We start from the raw sequence: 23594 nt of genomic DNA, 5'->3' as shown, positions 1-23594 counted from the left end.
GAGCAAAACTGGCAAGGGCTCAGTTTCTTTACTTATTCCAGTAAATTCTGAGTTTATATATGTTTTAGAGAATGATGAACAAAACATAGTTACTACTTAAGCTTATGGTCTAGGGAGAAAGGTAGATAATTGAACCATCAGAGTGAACCATGATTAGTATCATGAGAACAGGAAGACAGAGTGCTATTGAAAAGCACATTGAGCCCGGCGAGTGTGGCTCAGTGGATTGAGCATCGTCCCTGGACTGAGAGGTCCCAGTTCATTTCTTGGTGAGGGCACATGCCCAGGTTTCAGGCAGGATCCCCATTAGGGGGCGTGCAGGAGGCAGCCAACTGATGTTTCTATCTCTCTCTCTCCCCTCCTCTCTCACTAAAAAAATTAATAAAAAGATATTTTAAAAAAGAAAGAAAAGCACATTGAATCACATCTCCCAGAAGATCTGACTTTTAAATTGAGACCTAAGCTAGATCTGGTATAAGAAATGGGTGAGGAGAGAAGAGTGATTGGAGCAGAAGGTACAGATCTGTCAAGGCACCGAGGCCTTGTGCATGTTGTGGTGAAAACCAAAAATAAGTTCGTTGGTATTAGATCTCTGAGTTTGGGGAGGTGGCTGGGAAATGGTGGACAAGGCTTCAATCCTGAAGATCTTTTGCAAAATGTTTACTAAGGTTGAACATTTTATGATAATTCTCAGTTTTTGAAGAAGTTAAGTAGGGGTCTTAAATAATCAGATGTAGTCTAAAAGCAAATCACACTAAGAATGAATCAGAAGGAAACAAAACCTAATGCAGAAGAAGGCTGCTCTAGGGCTCTGGGGTTGAACTTTGGATGTCGGGTGTTCCATTAGGAATGGAAGAAGCGACGAGATTGTATTGCTATGTTTGAAGTAGGAAATAAAATTACAATAATTTACTGATCCGTTGTATATGAGTTGACTGAGAAGCAGAGCTTTAGAAATAGTCCCAGATCTATGGCAAAAAATAGTGAGTGAAATATCAACTACCAAGAATTTTTCCTCATTCTGTCTCTGGGAAACCAAACCAAGTGGGTATTTGTAGTTAGAATTGTGAAAACAAAGTTTGGTTAAAAGGGTGAACTGTGATGCATATTACTGAGAAAAGTGTGAATAAAGATGAGAATAAGTCAGGTATTGGGGTGATTGTGTGGGCATTTTGGGAATCTAATTTGAGAAAGTTGAGTGCATCATATATTTAATTTGTGTTTCATGAGATAATTTATGTTATTAACAGTCACTTTATGTAGAGTTACTTATAATCACAGTTGCTGTGTGATTGGCTGTAATCACTGTGTGGACACATCCAACATTATCATACGTAAGGGCAGAGCCAAGAGTCATGTCACAATCTCAATGTGCTTACTAACATTTGAAGAATGTGGGTAATGAAGAAAAACTAGTATATGATTTTCCAGATTTTTCCAAAACTTGCAGCTCATATATGAAAGAAACCTGTAGGGAGATTTCCCCTAATTTAACAACCGTTCACTTTCCATGACACTTTCAATAAGTTATGAAATTTAAAGAAACTTTTCTCAGCTAATGATGATGATAAAAATTTTGATCAAATATTCAAGAAAAATGACTAGATTAACTTTTTATCCTCTTTGTACAAATGTGATTAAAAAGATCATTAAAATATCTGAGGTTAAAAATGTAGAGGAAAAGGGTATTGTAGAGCTATGTCAGTCAATTAACAAAAACTTTGTGTTAGTTTTTGAATTAATGATATTTTAGGTTATTTCTCAGCTTTTTAAAATGTGTAGTGTGTTGTGATTTCTTTCACATTTTAAATAAATATCCATTTTTGTATCTAATTTTACATTTGTAATTTTGTATTCTTTTCCTTAAACAATGTCCACTAAACAGTAACAAACGAGAGCTCACAACACTTGGACAGCCTACGGTGGGACCTGGTGACAAATGCTTAGAATATAATGAAGAGGACAAATCCTTTAAATTACAGGTTGACTTACACAAAGGTATGGCTGAATATTAACAGAGAAGCACAGACACTCTGGGTTAGAGGTTCTCAAACTTCAGTGTGCCTAAAGATGACTCACGAGGCTTATACATTTATGATTTTTATCCTGTTTCCAGAGATCCTACCCAGAAACCAGGAATTCCTTTTGTTTAAAGCACATTCTAAATGACTCCAAAGCAGATGGTACCCCTAACAATAATGTTAACTATTGATTTTCAGTCAGTATGGATATCCATGAGACAAATGATTTAGGATATATCTAAAAAATTCTCCCCTTCCACCTTTGAGGAGCTGAAGTTGATTTTTGCTGCTAATCAGGAAATATTCTCTGAAAAGAAAAACTCTCAATGTAATAAAATATTATAATATGAAACAATAATGGCAATATAACAAAGCTGTCTGTATATAAACAAGTGGATTAGTTACATGCCAACACAAATGGATTTGTCTTAGAAACCTAAAAATTGTAGTGTTGAAAACGTAGAAATTAATCCACATATGAATTAGTACCCAATTGAAATAATTATATATGTGTGTGCGTGCGTGCGTGTGCGTGTGTGTGTTGTATGATTCTGAGAAGTCACCTCAGGACGTTCCCCCTTATTACAAAAAGTAATTTTTCACAATATGTCTACAACAAATATATGAAAATTGAGTTAGGAAACTTGATCATATTCTTTTTTCTTTTTTAATTTTTTTTCCTTTATTGATTTTAGAGAGAGAGGAAGTGAGAGGGAGAGAGAGCTAGAAACATCAATGAGAGAGAACATCGACTGGCCGCCTCCTGCATGCCCCCTCACATTGGGGATCTGGCTTACAACCTGGGCATGTGCCCTGACCAGGAATCGAACCAGCAACCTCGTGGTGCATGGGTCAATGCTCAACCACTGAGTCATACTGGCCGGATTATCATATTTTTTAAATCAATTTTATTGAGGTATAATTTATATTGTCAAAGTATTCTGGATTTTTAAAATGGTGACTGCTTTTTAGTTTCAGAATATGCAAATTAATTTTTAGAAATTAAAAAAGTAACTTATAGAGATAACTTATAAATAACTTATCCATTCAGGGTATATATCCACATAGCACTGTATTCAAATATAAGAGCAGCAGGAGCATTTTAAAGTTACTCTTAGCTGATACTTAGTATTCTAAAGGAGGAAAATCAGGACCAAACCCTGGAGTTATTTGCCCAGGAGAAAACATCAAGATTTGTTTGGAATCCAGTGTCTTGACCTATAACATGTACAATACAGCTTTCCTTTTTGCTTTGTATTAAACTCTTCATTTTTAGCCCTGGCCAGGTGGCTGAGTTGGTTAGCACATCATCCCACACATCAACACGTTGCAGGTTTGATTCCTAGTCAGGGCACATAGTCAAGTTGCAAGTTCGATCCCCAGTCAGGGTGCGTGCAGGAGGCAACCAATCCATGTTTCTCTCTCACACTGATGTTTTTCTGTCTCTTTCTCTCTCCCTTCCTCTCCCTCTCTCAAATCAATAAACGTGTCCTCAAGTGAAAAAACAAACAAAAAAAGCAACAACTCTTGATTTTTAAGTTTATATCAATGTAAAAATTCACCAAGTTCACATATTTTTACACTTTAAACTAATAAATCACTCATGCAGGTGTTATTTACACTTAAATTATAGATGTTTGCCACAAAGGAGCTATTGTAAACACTGACAGAGGAAAGAAAAACATATTTACCTCTATTTGTCACTTCAAGTAGCAGAAATAGATACATTCTTAAGGAGAAAATAAAGTACTTTCTGTTCTTCATGTGTTTATAAGTCATCTTAGCATGTGTTCTGAACTGAGCGATGTGCTGAATGAAGGAATAGTACTTTGTGTATTCCAGGTATGGATATTATTTAGTAGATTCAATTTTCTTTTATCTCTTAAATAATAAATGGTGTTTCATGATAGTCAAAACTATAGTTTGGAGGTGGTGAGGTTAGAAATTGCAGAAATGGAACAAGAAAAAGAAGTGGACTCCCAGAACTTTAGAAGTCCACTGCAGGTGACTCCTGTTACTAAAATCAGTCATTTTATTCTATTTCTTCTATGAGTAGTCAGGTGAGGTGTGGAGAAATACCCAAGACTGCACACTTTTTATCACTTAAAATCCATTATATCAATCAAGCATGTAATATTTCATTATTTTATTTACTTATTTTATTAATTTTATTGGTGACATTGGCCACCAAGATCACATAGGTTTCAAGTGTACATTTCTATGATACATGATCTGTATATTGCATTGTATGCCCACCACCTAGTCAAGTCATCTTCCGTCACCATATATTTGCCCCCTTTTCACCCTTTACTATGATTTTAAATAAATGATGTGATTGAAATAAATAGGTGGTGTAGAAGTTTGACTTTAAGTTTTCTCTGAAGTTACTCAATATTTTGCTGCCATTGTGGGCAGCATCCTTTTCATTCAGTTTGTGATGGGGCATTTACACACATTTCCAAAGTTTTTCCCAACCCCCAAATCTCTCAAAATGATACACTCCCGTTTCCTCTTTTCTTTATTCGAAATATTTGGAGCTATTGAAAATATGTAAAAATCAAACTGAGTAAAATTTCTGAATATTTATTTTAAACATAATACCATTACACCTGCATTGAAAATAATTGTATCAAAATATTTAAGACATTGTTGGAAACAGGATTATCTGAGTGAAAAAGAAGAAAATTCAAACTGAACTTGGATATAACCCCAATCTCTCTGTGGAAGTAGAGTACATGTAACATAAAGAAAAACCGAGAAGACATACTGGTGCTGAGACTCTCCCACACCATCACTCCCAACTTAAATTTCTTCTTGTTTCAGAGTCCACACATCTCACACTTATCACTCAACCATCACAAAACGAAAACATGAAATACAATTATCCACTATAGTTTGCCACCTTCAAATATCAGTATGTCAATAAATTCTTAAAACACAAAAATCAACTTCCACCTTCTAATCAGAAGCAGAGGAACACAGATTGCTGCTATGCTAATGGACATGAAATTGTCCCTTGTCAAAGCTGAGAGGCAGAATAGGAGTGGGTTGTTTCTTTTGGGAAATTGAATCCTTAAATGTTCTTTAACTATTAATTGTATTTGTGTTAGTTGTATATTTTTTAGAACATGGCAGAATTTTACTCACTTGAATTAATGCGAAAACATAGGGAATGAAGAGAATCAAAATCTTATTTTTACAGCTAGGCCTTAGAGGTATTCAAGAAAAATTTTAAAATTGGGTTTGATGGGAACACAGGAGTATCTACACGGCTTGGTCAACTTAGAGAATAGAAAACAATTGGAAGAAAAAAAGCATTATTATATATCTAGTATAAATATTATTGTTAGTGATAATATAATAGCTAACATATATTAACGATGTACTCTTGATTAGGAGCTTTATATACATTATTCTATTTAACCTTTATATAAATCCCATATACTAGTTATTATTATTTTCCCAATTCCTAATTAGAGAATTAAAATACAGCTAAGTTCAGTAATTGGACCAAAGTAATGCAGCTAGCAAATAACTGAGTCATACTTTTATCTTTATCCCATATCTACTCGTATTACAAATCTTTTCTTTTTAACTTTATAAATCTGTACCAATCACCATCTTTCAAAATCTCTTCTATTATTTTTATTAACTACTTATCTTCCACAACCGAGAAGACTGTTATATTGTTGAACTTTCTGTCATCCTTACTGGGTAGAGTTTTTGGATTAGACAATTTGATTGGCTGACCTTGGGTCATGTGTCTATCTCTGATCCAATCAGCTATGACTAGAGTAATGTGATCACGTGAAAACAAGCACAAATCTGATGTGGGATCCACTTACAAAAAGCTAGAAGGTGGGTGGGAACATATTCAAAGAGTTCAATGATTTTGCAATCATCTTGAGTCTTGATTTTGTGCAATATTAATTACTCAATCTCTTCTCCAAGCTTTAGAGAAATAACCATTTCCCTCAAGTCTCTTTCCCAACTCTTCAGTTTCTTCCTGTACTTTTTTATATTCAGTAAAATGTGGTAGTTTTGTTGAATTCTATATTTATTGTAGTTTAGCTGCCTGTGAAGGAATTAAAATATCCTGTATTTAAATTTACAAAAATTTTAAACTCACAGCACTGCTACTATTTAAATATTGAGAAACAAATGTTTCCTAAGTATTTAATAATTCTTATTCTACCATGATTAGTTAAAACATTTAGCAAAGATACCTGATATTTATATATATAATACTAAATCAAAAAAGTGATAAATATTTTTGGAAAACAAGAACTTAAATGTAGATGATGAATAGTAATTAATAAGGTGGATAAATAAAAACATATATGTTAATATACCTTTATTAAATTTCAAGAATGTAAATATATTATCTTCATTAAATATAGAACACAGTTTGGGAAGTTCAGAAATTTAACAGAAATATGAGATGGCAGGTATTTGTATATTTCTCTAAAATTTTAATTAACTAAATGTTAAATTGTTCTTCTGTCAAATTAGTTTTCTAAAATATATTTTAAAGTAGTTTAAGCATTTCAAATACTTCAAATAATTAATTTATTCATAATGGAAGATATCCATTTTAATTGGATAGAAGTCAAAACTTATTCAAAAGCAATATCAGTTAAAGCACAGAATCCTTAAAATTTGCTTTTATTTCATGTTTATAATTTTCCTTCTAAAAAACTACTAATAATCTCTGAAAAGATATACATTATGGGTATCACACACTGAGATTTTGTTTCATGAATAATCAAGAGTGCTAGTTGTGCTTTCTTCTATAGAATACGAATTTTTCTTTTCATCTACATTAATCTTTGACAACAAACCAAAGGATTTTTAAAATATACTTATTCACTCCTGAGTAGACAAAGAGAAAAGCATCTAATTCACAAGTAATCTCCAGATTTGTGTTATTTTAATAGAAAAAAAGCCATTATTTTTATGATAAGGAGATGATTTTAGGATGATTTACGTGATTTTCCAAGCTCTGAGGGGAAAGAAGAGTAATTATATGTGGATCAGAGGCTGAGGATTCAAATCCAATGAATTGAAAGGATTGTAGTGGCTAGATTTTTTTTGGCACACTGAGCTATGTATAAGTGAATAAAAAAATAAAAATTTTTCTATCTCAGTAATTAGATGATACATGGCTTTGATTTTTTTGCATATATTCTTATATATGTACTTTTAAAATATCTTTAAAGAATCGTAAGACATATATTAAGATTATACATAAATATATACAAAGATATACAAATAAAGTACATATATTTTATCTATGTATGTATATACACGTGTGTGTACATACACATTTGTGTCTGTAAATTTTTGAAGAAAGTATGATGAATATAGAGACAAACTCTAGCTTTAGGATATGCCAAAATTTTCTGTGCATCCCTTCTCTTACTTTAGATTACTTTGTACTTTAAATATATTCATTTTGGTGCAGTAGAAATTTTAAGGCATCAAATAAAAGAAATACTCCTTTGATTTCCTATCAAAGTTAATGCCCAAATAATATCTGAATATTGGCTGTATGATGTTCCAGCCTCTGTTGAAGTTATTTGTCTTCCATCATCAACTGTCTTGGATTCCCTAGGTAGCATTTTTCCTATTTGACTATAAGTACATGATGATAAAGGGCTTTGCAATGATCTTATGGTGGAGGCTAAAAAGGCAGGACTGGGGCTGAACTTCCCAAAACAGAGATGCATTTTGAGTCCTCTTCCCTCTCTTAAAAATTGTAAAATTACACTAAGTTCATCATCAAAAATCAATTTGTGAAATCTCACATTTACTAATTAAGTGTTTTTTATTTTCAAAATATGTTTTTATTAATTTTTTAGAGATAGAAGAAAGGAGAGAGAGACAGAACATCAATGTGAGAGAGAAATATTAATCGGCTGCCTCCTGAATGCTCTCCACCAGGGTTCTAGCCCAAAATCCAGGCATGTGCCCTGACCCAGAATCAAACTGGCACCTCTCAGTCCATAGGACAACACTCAATCCACTGAACCACACTGGCTGGACGAAGTTTTTTTTTTTTAGTAACAAGACAAATTATTAAAAATTACCTACAAAGTTGTTTATTGCCACTTTTAATTTAACTATGACTTATTTTTGGACATTAAGTAACTTCCCAATTTTCAAACTTTAAAATATATGAAAAACTTACATAATGGTTTATCATGTCCTTGTTAAATTTATTATATATAATTAGATTTAGCAACATGAAAGCTTAGCAGAAATTATTTTTGAGTAAAAAACAGAAGATAATGTAGAAAGCAATATATGAGCACTTTAAAGAACCCAACAGTTTATATGTAATTTTTTTACATAGAAAACTCTATAAGAATGTTTAAAAATTCTATTGTTATTGTCTATAAGTGGTAAACTTCAAAAGATTTGCTTTTTTTTTTTTTACCTTTTTGATTATTCTCTATTTTTTAATATTTTAATTAAATATTACCAATGCAGTTAAAATATTATCAGATCTTGAACAACAGAAAATAATAACCCTAATACATACTGGTAACATGATTTATGTATTTTGTTAAATTAAAGTACACTGTTTCTCAGTCATTTCTTAATTGTGGAAAGAAAGGACAAACACTAGTATACTGTGAGAAAATGTGTGCATTTCTATTTCTTCCTGAAAACATTATGAGGCTTAATTTATATTTCTTTAGGTCCTGAGGCTACCTTTTCTAATTCTCTATCAACATTAAAATGTTACATAAGAGCTTTTCTTTTGATAGAGTAATAATTACTTTTATGAAGATTAATTTAAATTCTCATGCTGTGTCTACTGTAGAAAAGTACTTGATTATCTGGGTTATAATTATGTTTAGGAAACCCTTTGAACTTTTATTCAAATTTCACAAATACCCAAATAACACAAGCCCACCTCGCTGGGACCTTTGCCTTCTGTGATGTTAACTCACAGAGATGCTTTTCTCATATGATAGTTTGGGGTTAGACATATGTCTATGGAAAGGTAGCTGTTCTATGAAAACCATTATCTCACCATCTTTCTTTTTTCCTCTCGTGTACCTTCCTACATTTTAAACACTTGTTTGATCATGGAGACAGATGAAAGGAGCTGGAAATTTCAGACAGTCCATGTCTTTGATTATGGAGAATGTTAGAGGAGGAAATTCTTGACAATATCATAAAGGGTGTGTGCCTATGGTGCTTCTAACCTCCTTTGTTCTTACTCCGTTTTTTATCTGCAGTGTACTTTCCTGATTGCCGCCTCCCATGAATGCCTCCCTTTTCTTTTATTCATGAAATTGTAAATAAATGATAAGCAAAGTTTCCCTTCTTCCCGGGGTACTTGCTACCTGTGCAGATCTGAGATCTGAGAGTAAAACCCATAGAATTTAGGTATCAGCCAGCAGATGGGAAAGACTTGAAATTAAAGGATCCAGCCAGTGTGGCTCACTGGTTGAGCATTGATCCATGCACTAAGAGGTCTCTGGTTCGGTTCCCAGTCAAGACACATGCCCAGGTTGTGGGCCCGATCCCCAGTGAGGGGCATGCAGGAGGCAGCCAATCAATGTTCTCTTTCATCAGTGTTTCTATTTCTCTCTCCTTCTCATATACTCTCTCTCTAAAAATAAATAAAGGAAAAAAATAATAAAGTAGAATGGATACTAACAGCTCATGATTTCCAAGTAAGTTTCTGTAGAACAACATTTGTAGTGCACGCACATGTATTGGGTGTTTTGGGTTACAGTGATTTGAAGGTATTGCTGCATTTAATGCTGTAGGTCAGTGGTACTAGATATATTCTCAATGCAAAAATTGTTGCTCTCAAAATGCCAGTAATTCTCAATTTGAGAAAAATTCATTTAGCAGTTATGTGAGCAGGCTTTGTGTCAGTCAGATGAGTATTTGTGTCCTGATCTTGCCACTTTCTAGTTGAGTAATATTAAGAAAGTAATTTAACTTTCTAAAGAGTCTGATTTATAACATGCAAATAACAGATTTTTATGAGTATTAAATGAAATACACAAATTGCTTAATTTAGCTTGTGGCACATAGTGGACATCCAATAACTGTTACCATTTATAGTGTTATTTTATTATCTCCCACAAAAAATGTATTTTCATAATCTAGCAACTAAAGAATAAGATGTCTTACTGAATGGTTATGAAGAGCATATTAAAATATTGACTATATTCAAGCCCCAAAATGTAAATGTTACATCTATTCTCTAGTCAGTCTTTGAAATACAAACTTCAGTTATATGAATAACTTGGTGAGCCATTAATATCCCATGTTTTCCCCAGGTGAACTTTCTTTTGTTTAGATTGCCATCCCCCACGTAGGCAGCTTGGCAATTTTGAGTTCTTTTATTAAAATGATTTACAAAACACCTTTTCAGGGAAGCTTCCCTGATACCTGTATTAGTTACTTCTGATCGAAAGATTGCCCAACATACCATGGCTAAGTAATAAGGATATTTATTGCATAAGGTAACACAATGTCTAGAGATAAGCTGACTGTGGGTCAGGGGCACCTCAGAGTAACGCACAATATCATCCAAAACCCCATTGCAGGTACCTTTCCGGTTTGCCACCCTCACTGTGCTCGCCTTCATCCTCAGTTTGTTTATCCTCCTGCTCTTGCAATGTCAGTGGCTGCTCCAGACTTCAAATGTTCACAACCTAACTCGATGCAGGAGAGCACCTCCTCTCAAGCCTCAGTTTCTGTAGAAAGAAACCATTTCCCAAGAGAGTTCTAGCAGACTGCACACCTAGTTCGTAGTCAACCCTAGGGTCCAGCCCCAGCGGCAGATAGACTGGGAAAGCAAGCGTGAGGCATTCTCCACTTCTATAGCGGGAAGTCGGATTTTCCAAAAGAGGTCAAAATAGCTGTTGGGTAGGCAACTAAAAGTATTTCGGCATGACCAGTACCCAGCTTGACCCCCAACTTCAGCTGTCCACCATGTGAACTGCTCCATTTTCTGTGCTCTTCCAACACCCCAGATACACCTAGAGTAGCATTGACTCCACACGATAGTAAACATTTCTATTTTTGCCTACCCCTCAGCAACTTGTGGGTAGAAATCCTGCTGCCTCATTATAGTCTCGGTGCCTAGTTTGGTTCACAATAAATGAGTATTAACTAAATTATTATGTTTAAGTTCTTTTAAAATAGGAAAATAAATTATGATTGAAAAACGTATTTTAAAATCAAAGTAGGATCTTGAGATAAGTAAAACTGTGGTCTTTGAAGAGCCATGAGTGGTTAAATGCAGCATAAAGAATAGACCTTGCATCATCCCTGAAAGAGCCAGAGCCTAACCATCTGCTTCCTGTCTCACTAAGAGCAGAGATGGAAAAAAAAAGATGTGAATTTTGATACCCGCTGGGAGATGGGATGAGGATCATGCAGGATTTAGAATAGAAATGTCAATAATTTAGGCTTTTTCTTTAAATTTAAGAAGGAAACCTGTCAAAATGTTTCTCTTTCTTAACAACATATGAGACATAACTCTGCATACTTATTTGAATGGGCTTTTGAGAAAGGTCAGGTAAAGAGGAAATAGAGCTTTTCTATCAAAATTTTAGAAAAGAACACAGAACTTCAAAGAATTTGTCCAATGATAATAAAAACTCGAGGCAACTCTATTGAATGTACCAGTTTCATTCCACTGATAAATATATATTTTCTCTTTTGCTAAAAAAAGGACAGGGTTTTTATCTTGGTAGTTTAACTGGTTTCTTGGCTTTAAAAAAAGCAGTTTTAAACAGGTCTATGCTGAATGCTTTATAATTTTCCATATTACTGCCTGAATAAAACACGGAGCCTATCAATGTTTAAATGATCAAGGGAAAAAAGCTGACTTTTTTCTTAAAAATTAAATGTCAGATTGGATTTGCAATGTTTACAGAGATACTTTTCATTTGTTTATTATGATAGAAATGATAAATGAGCAAAGTTTCTTCCTGGGGATAATGTACTTCTTTAAATTTTCAATGTTGTCGTAGTTTCATGTGAGATGTTTTTGTAAGTACGAATTGCCATTTGTAGCACTAAAAACATTTGGTGCCTAATAAGGCATGGGATGTTCACAAATTTGGTAACCAATAGAAAGCATAAAAATATACAATTAACTACGATTTTCCCATAATAGAAAGATATCACATTTTTTCACTTTCTCATCACACACACTTATTTCTCAATTCATATATTTCCAAATCAAGGATGTCATTTATTTGAGCATTTATGGTGTTTTTCTTTTTATATAAAATTCTGTTTTGTGCTTCTAGGCATGATTGCTGGCTTGAGCCGTATGCAAATGCATTTTGACTGTCATTTGACACCAAGGAGAAACAAACGGCACATTACTTAAGTGCATAGTATTGAAACTAGCAGAAACTGATTTAGGAGGAAAAGGCCTTAAAATTAATGGTAAAATAGCAAGCAGCTTGCTTGTGTCCCACTCATTTAATCAGACGTACATAAGCGATAATGTGGTTGTGAGAAGGGGATCTGCTATTAGTTTTCTATGGCTGTTGTAACAGGGTCAAAATGTAATGGCTTCAGGCAACACATGTTTATTATCTTACAGTTCTGGAGGTCAGAATCCCAAACAGGTCCACAGGACTGAGTTCTTTCGGAGGTTCTAAGTGAGAATTCCTTTCCTTTCCTTTTCCAGCATTGAGTTGCTGCCCACATTACTTGGCTTATGGCTCCGTCCTCAGATACACTAGCTTCTGCTTCTGTGGTCATGGTATCTGCTCTCCTCTGACTTTCCTCTTCAAAGAACCCTTGTAAATACACTGGGCTCACAGGAATACTCCAGGCTACTGCCCCGGCCTCAAGAATCTTAACCAAAGCATATCTGCCCAGTCCCCTTTTCTGTGTACACGGTCTCAGGTTCTGGGAATGAGGATGTGAACGTTTCGGCGTTGCCGTTTTTCAATCCACTACAAGACGCTTATTCAAACATTTGAGTAGTCTCTCTTAATCAGGTTTAGCTTCAGAGGTCACAGTGCTCAAGGCAGAGCTGTATGCTAATTTTAACACCAAGAACATGTGTACATATATGTGAGTATGTGAGCACATCTGACTGTAGTTTGAGTAATTAACTTTCTAGATTATCAATAATAATTCAACATGACAATGGGAATTATGAATTAAAAATCATGTTACCACTGAAACATGGATACTCTTCATTACTAATTGACCCTGTAATTTAACCCTGGGTGGGTTTTTAATAAAGAACAAATTTCACATGATAAATGATAATACACATTATTGTATATAATAAGGTTTATTTTTTAATAAACCATGCATTTTATGAAGGAGATATATTTTTTGCTAAAATGAACTGGCAGGTTTGACCATATTTTACCTACTTTCAACCACATCAATATCCCAAAATGTGCATAATCCAAATATATTTTTGTAGTCCTATGAAACATGGACTTAAAGTGATGAGTTTTATCTTACACTTACAATGATGATATTCCTAAAAGAGTTATCTTTTTAAAAAAACCTATCATTAACAACTTTGGCTACATTACCATTCCAGGACCAGCTATTGTAAAAGCGCAATTTTCAGGATAATCTTTAAGAGACTCTGGAGGATATCATTGAATCTCTCTCAAGTTTGATTTTCAGTTTTCATGAATGCTTTAATTTTATATGGTGTAATCTTTACCACTCAGGGTATTTTATGTTAACCATGGGAGAGCTTAGCTTTATTTCGTCAATTAACAAAGTAAAGCTATTTATTATTCTGATAATAGAATGCAAAACACAGTTATTGCTTTGGTTTTTCTCCCCCCTTCTAAATGTAATACATAATTCTTTTCACAAGGTTTAAGTTTTTTCATTGAAATCAGATTGTTAGGGGCAGATGTGAAGTCGAGGGCAGAGCTCTCTGCCCCCCAGAGCTCCTCGCCCAGTGACGACAGCACATCGGGTGAAATACAGCACAAACTCTGGTTATTTGAGTAGAGGCTGATGGAACCAGTCATGGAGAAAGAACATGTTGGGGAAGTTTTGACTAAAGGAAGTAAAATGTCATTAAAATTTAGAAAATGACTAGAATTTTGTTCTGTGGGAAAAGGCATTCCAAGCAAAGGAATAAACAGGAAAGACGTAGACATGATATAGTCAGGGAAAGGGAATAGAACCATGTGGAGAACTAGAAGTGGATGCTGAATGGTGAAAGGATCGCCTTGGAGCAAAACGTCTTTAACCATATTATGAAAAACAATTTAAACAGAATTCTGAGAAATTCATTCATTATCTGCATTTGCACTTTTTTTTGGAGTGGGTGAATATAAAGGAAAAATTGCCCGGCTGGTGTGGCTCAGTGGTTGAGCATTGACCAATGCACCAAGAGGCTGCTGGTTTGATTTCCAGTCAGGGTACATGCCCAGGTTGTGGGCCCATTTCCCAGCAGGGGGCATGCAGGAGGCGGCCAATCGATGTTCTCTCTCATCAATGTTTCTATCTCTCTCTCCCTCCCCCTCCCTCTCTCTGTAAAATCAATAATAATAAAAAATATTTTTAAAAAATTAATTAAGATAATTTGTGATCCTTGATAACTAACATCATTCCTTTAATTTTATAAGAGCTTTATCAAAATTTGAAGATGAATTAGTAATACATTTTGTAGCTCTCTACAAGAATTCTGTTCTCCTGGTAATAAATTAATTGCCAGTTATATGAGAAGAAAGGGAATATAACCATATTTCTCTTTTAGCAGTTATAAATGTTGTGTTATAATTAACCATCCCATGTTTAGGTTAACAATAAAATATAGTAATAATAAATATTGTTGATGTAAATAAGTTCTGCAATCTTGTCACAGCATTTTCCTAGTACTTAGCTTATGCAAAGGTTTACCTATTCTTTAATTTAGCTAAGATCAATAGCAGTCCTCAGGAATTCAGATGTTAAATAGGTACTATATCCCTCCCTTACCTTTAATTTGTAATTAGCTACCAGAGTTTATTGTTTATGTTTCCTTTAAATGTCCCTGTAGTGTCCTGTTATTCATTAGTAGACAGACCATTAGTTTACCAAAACTAACATTCTCATTATTTTTTAAATAGGAAGTTAACTTCTAAGGGAAATGGCATAACATTATTATAAATTAATTATGGTAAAATATTCAAGGAGCTGGAGGCTACATAGTTATTCAATAGACCCCTATTGACAGATTACTAGTTTTAGTGTTGATTTTGACAGTTTTTTAAAAAGATCAAAATCAGCAGTTTATCATGATATTAAAATTTTAAAAAAAGGTAAGTTAGCTGCTCTGTGGCAACACATGTATATTAACTCTTTCAGCTAATACTATCTATATCCTACTACCAAAAATAATGCTATAAAATTTTATTAAAATAAGCAATTAGTGTTTTCTTTTAAACGCAGCAGGATTGTCGTGCTAAGCTTTTGCCATGCCACAGTGGATTCAAACTCTATAGGCTGTGGCTGTCCTAATCTTTCATGTCTTTGCTTCTAAGAGTCTATTATAACAAAGAGTCAGACATGGTACTAGCTTTGATCTCCTTCCTCTGGGATGTAAGCGAAGCTGCCTGCACTTTCTCGTAAGCTTCTTGTTTTAATTACAGTGTACAACATTGTGTTTCACACAATAGGGAGACATTTAAAATAAGATTAGTTTGGCTATCTCAGAAGTGTAGCATGAAGCATAAAAAAGGATAAATGAAAAATACACGTACACACAACATATTTAGCTTCTGATGCCAGGAACTCAATCTAGTGAGTACATTTTAAAATAACTGCCTTGAAATACTGAAAGTGTACTTATTTGAATCCTATAATCAATGCTTTTAAAAACTGACCTTGAAATGGAATATCTGATTGTAGATAAATAGGTGGGTTGTAGGAAGCTATTTTTCATGGTTATTTCTTAGAGAAATAATGTAAAACTGTCCCCAAAATTAAAACGGTGCAAATTATCTTTAAACGTTGGAACTTGCTTTTGCAAATTGATGATATAGGCTCAGTAAGTAAATCCCCATAGGTCTGTCTTATTTTTGAAGGAAAAAAAAAAGTTAGTTTTGAATTATGTTAGATTAGTGTATATACATATGAATACTATTGAAGATGGATAATTTGTATGTTTTCCAAAGGGGTTTTCTTCTTGGATTTTCCCAGGAATTTTCTGCATCTATGACTTAATGTAGGTGAACAATTTGGCATTTGACATTAATACAAGACAAAGTGAAGAAACACTCAACTGTCAAATACACACTTTTCCATCTTACCTGGATTTCCTTTGGTCTTAGAAATCCTTTCCCAGATTTCTACTCGTTTCTTTATTTAATTGCCCACAGCAGTCATTCTAAGTTTTAGTTTCTCAAATTCCAGAGTCTTGCTTTATAGTTCTTTGAGAAAACACAACCATGTAAGAATACTTTAACTTTCTTTCCCACCGGCTAATCATTCATCTATTTCAGTTTTTCTATCCTTTCTTTTTTGCTTCTAGTATTGTTTCGGTTCTTATTGCAGCCCGGTGAGTTTTTCCTTTCATATCTTCCCTGGGCCTCCAGCCTCTGTCTTTCTTCAGTGGTACCATTCCTCAGCCTGCAAGTCTACCCCATCTTTTCAGAACTCATCATACTTGAATTTTGTCACTAATGATCCCCTTCCTCAATCCAGTTGTTGACATTTCACATGGTTGGAATAAATCCCTTTTCCCCTTGCCCTTCTCCTCTTGTGTGTCTGGCTAGGTTCCCTCGCTTGCCTGTGCTTACGTCTCTCTCTCCATACTTCACTTTGATTCCAGCTGCATCTCTTCCCATGTTTTCACGGTCTTCTTACAGCTTCAGTTCTGTTCTGTGTTTTCAGTTTCGATTGTTCCCCTGAATTTCAGGTTTAAGTGTATCACTGGCTAGCGCATATTTATTCTTGAGTGTCTCCCAAATGCATTATACTCAGGATATTTCAAGATCAGTTAAAAAGTCATACATTTGAGGTCAAAGATATGAACTCAAGATTCCGACCTGTAATGAAAAGCTGAACAAGGTAGTGGCTCTAGTTTCCATCAAAAACCGTCATGAAAATCCATTTCACCAACTTGTTCACCCACACGACCAGCCCTCTCGCCTATGTTATTGCAGGAACATCCTTGTCCCCCCGCCGCCCCCTTCACTTCACTGGACTGTTCGCAACACAGTCGGCAGAGTGGTCCTTTAAAAATGTGAGTTAGATCGTATCTCTCTGCCTAGAACCCTCTAATGGTTTCTCATCTTGACTTTTAGCAAAGCTCAAAACCTTCATCTGCCACTCCCAACCTCGTGTTCCCTGAAGCCCCAACTTCAGTTCTTCCTCCTTGCACTTTTCCCAGCACCCTGTCGTCCTCACTGCTCCTTACTTGGCCGAGCGCCCTCTTGCCTCAGGTTCTGAGCACATGACCTTTTACTCAAAGGGAGGCCACTCTCTCCTCCACAAGCCTTTAGTCACATGTCACATTCTCTGACGACCGTATTTGAAATTTCCTCCATCCTTCCAGTCCCCAACACTTAATCCCCATCTTATTTTACTGTTCTCTATAGGGCTTATATTCTAATAGTCTACGCAATTAACTCATTTAATATTATTTTTTTATCTTTATCCCCCACTATCATGTGCTCCATCTGATGGCAGGGACTTCTGCTTTGCTCCCCCCCCACACACACACTATTGTAGCCACAGTGCCTAGTAGTAGAAGCTAAGTAATATTTGCTGAATAAAGTAATAAATGTACAAATTAGGACATCAGGGATAGGGATGCTTTTGAGCTAAAAAGCACTACAAATATACTAATTCATTTCTCTATCATGTCTACTATTATTGTTTTACTACTCACATGGCTAGGCTATCATCCACATTTAACACACACACACACACACACACACACACACACACACACACAATCATTTTTTCCCCTTGTGTCTATATCCTATCTTGGTTTTGATGTATTATCTAAATAGTTTCTGAGGTTATTTACTTTGAGACATATTTGAGCCTTTCTTTTATTCACCAATTTCTAACTCTTACATTACTTGGAGTAGAATATTCATTTTAATGCCTACCACTTTAGCCCAATCATCTTGAACTTTTCTCCAGACAATTTCAGTGGTCTAACAGATGAATTTGTACCATATTTTATCATAAATACCCTTTCTTAAGTACTTTTACTTGGCTTCAAATTATCTACAAAATAATATATACTAGCATTTAGCAAGGTACCATCTCTTTTTACCTCTGAAGGGAGAGAAAACTTAGCATTTTGAAATCACAGATCAAAGAGTAGCAAAAGGTACATTAAAAATATATTCTGATTTTTCTGGGACAGACTTGGTTTATACATTTTGCACTGGTATAGTTATTGCTAAATCGTTCTTTACTGTCAGAACTCTTCCAGTTTGGTAATAAATTAGATGGTCTCTTTATAAGCAAAATAATTTGAATTTTATTCTATGTTCTGTCTCTATATTAACTACAGAAGTTATTAGACTATCTAGCAAAATTTAAGTTTCCCTCCCTTAACATTGTAACATACTATTGCTATTATATAATGTTTGGTAGGTAAAACCCAGGTTTTAAGCCTAAATGTCATCTTAATTGTAGTAGAAAATTTTTATTTGTCTCAAATACATTTACATAGCTACTGCCTTAGCAATTTTTTTACACTACTCCTTGTCAAGACCATCCTATATATATACTCTTTGTTTATTCACATTCCACCCATCTTTAAATTTATGCTTACATCCCCAAACTAATTTTTGTATTTTTCTCTGTCTCTACTTGTGGTCTCTTTTTTAGCTATTTTTTATAATTTATTTGGCAACTCTTTGTATATATAGTATTTTTTTTTTTAACTTCTGGGTCTGTCGGCATGGTAGTTTGTTGAATCTTTGAAAAGAAAGACTACAACTTCTACATCTTTGATTCTATAGCATCAAGTTTAGGGCCAAATACGGAACATGCTCAAGAATTTAATTGTGGGGGTAGGAAGAGGTGAGCCAAAGAACTCGTGTGCATCACCCATCGGTGCATGCAGACAACAGTGTGGTGAAGGATGGGGAGAAGGTGGTTGGGGGGGAGGAAGAAGGAATATCAATAATACTTTCAACAATAAAAATAAATTACAAAAATAAAACCACAAAAATCATCACAACAGAAACAAAACAGAGCAATATGATAGCAATGGTAATGAGTTTGGTATTGATGGCAAATGTATTAAAACATATAATAGGATAAAATGTATTAATTTTTAGGAAGTATCTAAAGTTTCCACCAATGTTTATAGGTTAAAGATGTGTTGTGTGTTTGCACTGTATATTTATTGGAAGCTGCATTGTTGTAGGAGGAAAGAAGTTGAGACAGAGGAAGGAAAGATATACCCTACTTTATCAAAACATTGCATGGATGATACACCATCATTTTGTAATTACTTGGGTAAAAAATGACAATTAAGCTATGGTCTAAGGCTTTTATATCACTTAGAATTTTTATTCGATATATAGTGAAATACATATTTATTGATGGCTTTTTTAAAATTTTGAATCATTCTTGTGTATACATAACAAAAGTGTAAGTGACATCAAATAGCTAATGTTCCCAGCACTCCTTCATGTCCCAAGGTTATTAATTGTAGGACACATTCATTTTTTAGTTGAAATATAAAAATGAAATATTTTATTGAATGGGTTTACAGGGTATAAGTAAGGCTACAGGTCCTAAATATTCTGAAGCAATGGGGGGAAATAATGGATACAACCAAGTGTAAAAATCTGAATCACAGTTTTATGGAATTTCTATCACTTTTGCTGTTCAGTAGCCAAAGCTGTCACCTGGGAAGTCATAGCAGAAATGAGAAGAACATATTAAGAGATTGGGTACCTAATTAATGTAGAAACATGAAGCTCCAATATTAGGATGGAAAGTTAAGAAATGAATACTCAGAGATGTGGCTTAGGTACAATATTTAACTTTTATTACAGATTTTTTTTTTTTTGGAGCAAAGGAGGAATAAAAATTTCTGTGTTCAAAATGTCTGCTTTGGATCAACATCTATAAAATGCTCTTGCTGGGATATCTATATGCCTTTTCCAGTATAACAATGCCTCTAGTAATAAAGAAAAAGATAATTCCTAAAAGTTTCCAGAACAGATTGTGTGAGACCACATCAAAGTCAGTTCTATCCAAAAGGTGTACTTGAGCTGAGTGACTAAAAATTAAGAAGAAATGATAGGTTTAGCTTTGCTGCTGAACAGAAAATGTGGGTCACATCCATGCCCCTTTTATGTATTGCTTTCTCACATTTCATCTTTGTACTGCTCTTGTGTTCATGTTCAGATCATTCATATTTTATTTCGAAACATTTTCATTTTCAGATCAGCAGTCGTGTGATCCTGGTGAATTTCTTTGCCACGATCATGTGACTTGTGTCTCCCAGAACTGGCTGTGTGATGGGGACTCTGACTGCCCTGATGATTCAGACGAGTCTTTAGATACCTGTGAGTAGAAAGGTTTTCATGCCATTCAGATTTACCTTACATGTGAAACTAAATGTCAGTTGTTTTCACAGATGACAGATGTTGTCATTGATTTCTTTTTTCCCCCCCAACCAGCCTAAGCAACTTAAAACTTTTCAGTATGTTTCCTTTAAAGTGACTACATGAATGAAAGCATAAAGTGTGGTGACTTATGAAGGGAAGAAAATACAAGGTTAATTATTTTAAAGTGATTGTGCTTTACTAGAAAAAAATGAATTGAAGAGGAAAATCATCCTTTAAAACACAGTACTAATAGGGAATAAGAACCCTCTACAAAAATTATCTCACACCTTTTGAGACAGAGGCACACATAAGCATAAAAGAAAAAAGTATATTAATAGGAAAAAAATCTAATGTAGAAATCAAATGTGGTTGATTCATACAAAGGAATATTATTTGGCAATAAAAGGAATGAAATCTGCATACTTGCTACATGGATAAACCTTGAACACATCATGCAAAGGAAAACAAGCCAGTCACAGAAGACCACATATTATATGATTTCATTCATGTGAAAGATCCCAAACTGGCAAATTTATAGACATAGAAAGTAGATGTGCCATGTGGTGGAAGGTAATGAGGACTGGCTGTTAATGAATATGAGGTCTCTCTTTGGTGTGACTCAAATATTCAAAAATGGGATTGTAGTTATGGTTGCACAACTCTGTTAATATATTTAAAAACATTGAATTTTACATATTAAAAGCAGTGACTTGTATGTGAATTTTATCTTAATATCGTTGTTTAAAAATTGGAATAAATCTCATTATTGTGCTAATGGCCCAGTAATGTGAAAAGACATCAATAAGAGATGCTCTGACCATAATATATATAGTCATATATGTATTTGGATTCTTTTTAAGCTTTACTGTCTCCTTTTTAAGTACCTAGGAGTTCTTTTCTCATTAGCTGAAAAGATTGGCATTGCATAATCAGAAGAAAAGGAAAATTTTTGAGTTTTGGTACTGGAATGTTGCATTTTTGTTCTGATCCTCCTAGCAAATCACTGACGGGGAAAAAAAATGACAGAGACATGAAGCATATCTCTGCTATCTATATGCAAGAAAGCCGGGTTAAAGGAGAAATGCTAAGCAACTGTGTACTTGGCACAATACAAAAGCAACTGGGAAAAAATGACTGGACAGCTTACTGAGGCAGGATTTCCCTTATGCTGATGAAGAGTAGAGATCGATGGCCTTCCCTCTGTGCTCTAGAGTGGGATGAGAGGGAGACTCGGACTGCAGAGAATTTGAGGTATAGAATAGGAGCAAGGGCCTTGATGGTCAAAACGAAAGCCCAGAGAGAGAACACCTCACAGGAAATGTGAAGTTGGGTAGATGAAATATATTCTGCTCCCTCTGCCTTGTCGACTTGCTGCCCCTGGATCGTGGCTGACACCCAGCAGGGCCACAGTGGTGGACCAACGTGTGATTGCCAGCCAGCATCCACCCTGACCGAATGACTTCTGCTCTGAACGGTCAGTGTCTCCACCACAACATTCTAAAATATTTTGAATATCCACCCTGCCAAGAAACTAGACATTACCTTGGGATTTTGGAAAAAGTGAGTCCTTCATTTCACATAGATTAGGGGCTTTAGCAGACTGAGACCTCAAATTAGAAATCACATGTGGGTTAATTAAAAATAAAGATGTAGATTTTTCTGCTTACTTACTTTTGAAAATGAAATTCGTACATACTCAAGACATTTTTGGCAGTTTTTAAGCATATACTTATTTTCTTCTCCTATAACATTTGATGAATTAGATTTAAAAATATACCTTAATTTTGGCCATTCTTATTCTATCCTCAAACATCAAAATTGCTGAATGTCCTTAAAGGAAACGCTGAAACTATTGTTATATTTATGTAGCCATATAACAAAGACAGGGAAGTAATTATTTTTCTCCTGAGTATTTAAACTGGACAATATATTTGTATCTACATGTAATTAGCCTGTTCCGATCAATAGTTTCAGATAATAGGAATTGAAATCTGGATGAGCATAGAAAAAAAAAAAAAACTCTTTATACAAAGTATCAAACTTTTGAAATTGAAATTTCTCAATCCAGATGTTCACAATGAGCATTTATCAAATCATAGTGCTTTATAACGCGTTGTTTTATGACATTCATATTCAGTCCTCACTGATCTACATAAAATAATTGCAACATTTTATAATCACATGAATGTATACATTCAGTGTGAAAGATAAATACTAGAGATCTAAAACCCCAAAAACTGATTCTTAGAAAGGGTGATGTTATGCTCAGTGTACGAACAAATGTATGTTATCCATTTTGGTTTGAAGTACGTGTATCTACAAAATATTAGATGGAAACAGCCAAAGTAATACACTTATTTTTCCTAAATCCACTTAGCCTTTAAAATGATAAGAAAACCAATATAGCATGAAATTTATTATGACATTGTAAAAGCTCTGCAATGATGACAAAATCCTCATAGGGAAAAAGGGATATTATCAGGGAAGAGGAAAGCTCTCCTTGTGAAATGCGTAGAAGATAAACATGCATACAGAAACACCAAGATGAGTTTTCAAAAACATGAAAACGGATAACTTCAATAATTTCTGTTTTTACCACTGGCTATGAAAAATTATTCTTTAGCCTTATATTAAAAATGTAAGTCTATACTTCTGCACATTATTTGAAGAAATTTCAAGTGTCTAAATAAATGGCTAATCACCCTGAGGCCCCGTGAGGCCAAGGGAATAGAAAATCAGGGAACTCGCCATCCTTCCACTCGGGGCTTTCAATCCGGTTGTTAGTCTCGAGTTGTGTGTGACAGGAATTAAAATGAAGAGTGGAAACGTTTATTTGTGAAATGAAAGCTTGGTGCCACCTGTGGCCGGAAAGTCTTCTTGAAAGGCACTTTTATTTCGAAGTATTCAAAATTTAATTCCTTCTAGGATTTTCTGTTGAATGCTTAATGATACTTCCTTTCCAACAATCAGCTCCAGCTGATGTATGATATTTTCTGGGAAATTGAATTTAATA

The 23594-nt window shown here is 34.5% G+C and overlaps 1 protein-coding gene across 1 annotated transcript in view; it reads left to right on the top strand.

Annotated features, from left to right (window-relative positions):
• Positions 1 to 23594, top strand: part of LRP1B (LDL receptor related protein 1B) — a 1816022-nt gene that overhangs the window by 308121 nt on the left and 1484307 nt on the right. The window contains exon 2 of the mRNA XM_036254023.1: positions 20417 to 20539. Within this exon, the coding sequence (XP_036109916.1) occupies positions 20417 to 20539 (123 nt within the window). The remainder of the gene's footprint in view (positions 1 to 20416; positions 20540 to 23594) is intronic.

Source organism: Molossus molossus, unplaced genomic scaffold, assembly GCF_014108415.1.
Source record: "Molossus molossus isolate mMolMol1 unplaced genomic scaffold, mMolMol1.p scaffold_m16_p_11, whole genome shotgun sequence".
NCBI classification, from domain to species: Eukaryota; Metazoa; Chordata; class Mammalia; order Chiroptera; family Molossidae; genus Molossus; species Molossus molossus.
This window is presented reverse-complemented; position numbering and strand designations above follow the sequence as displayed.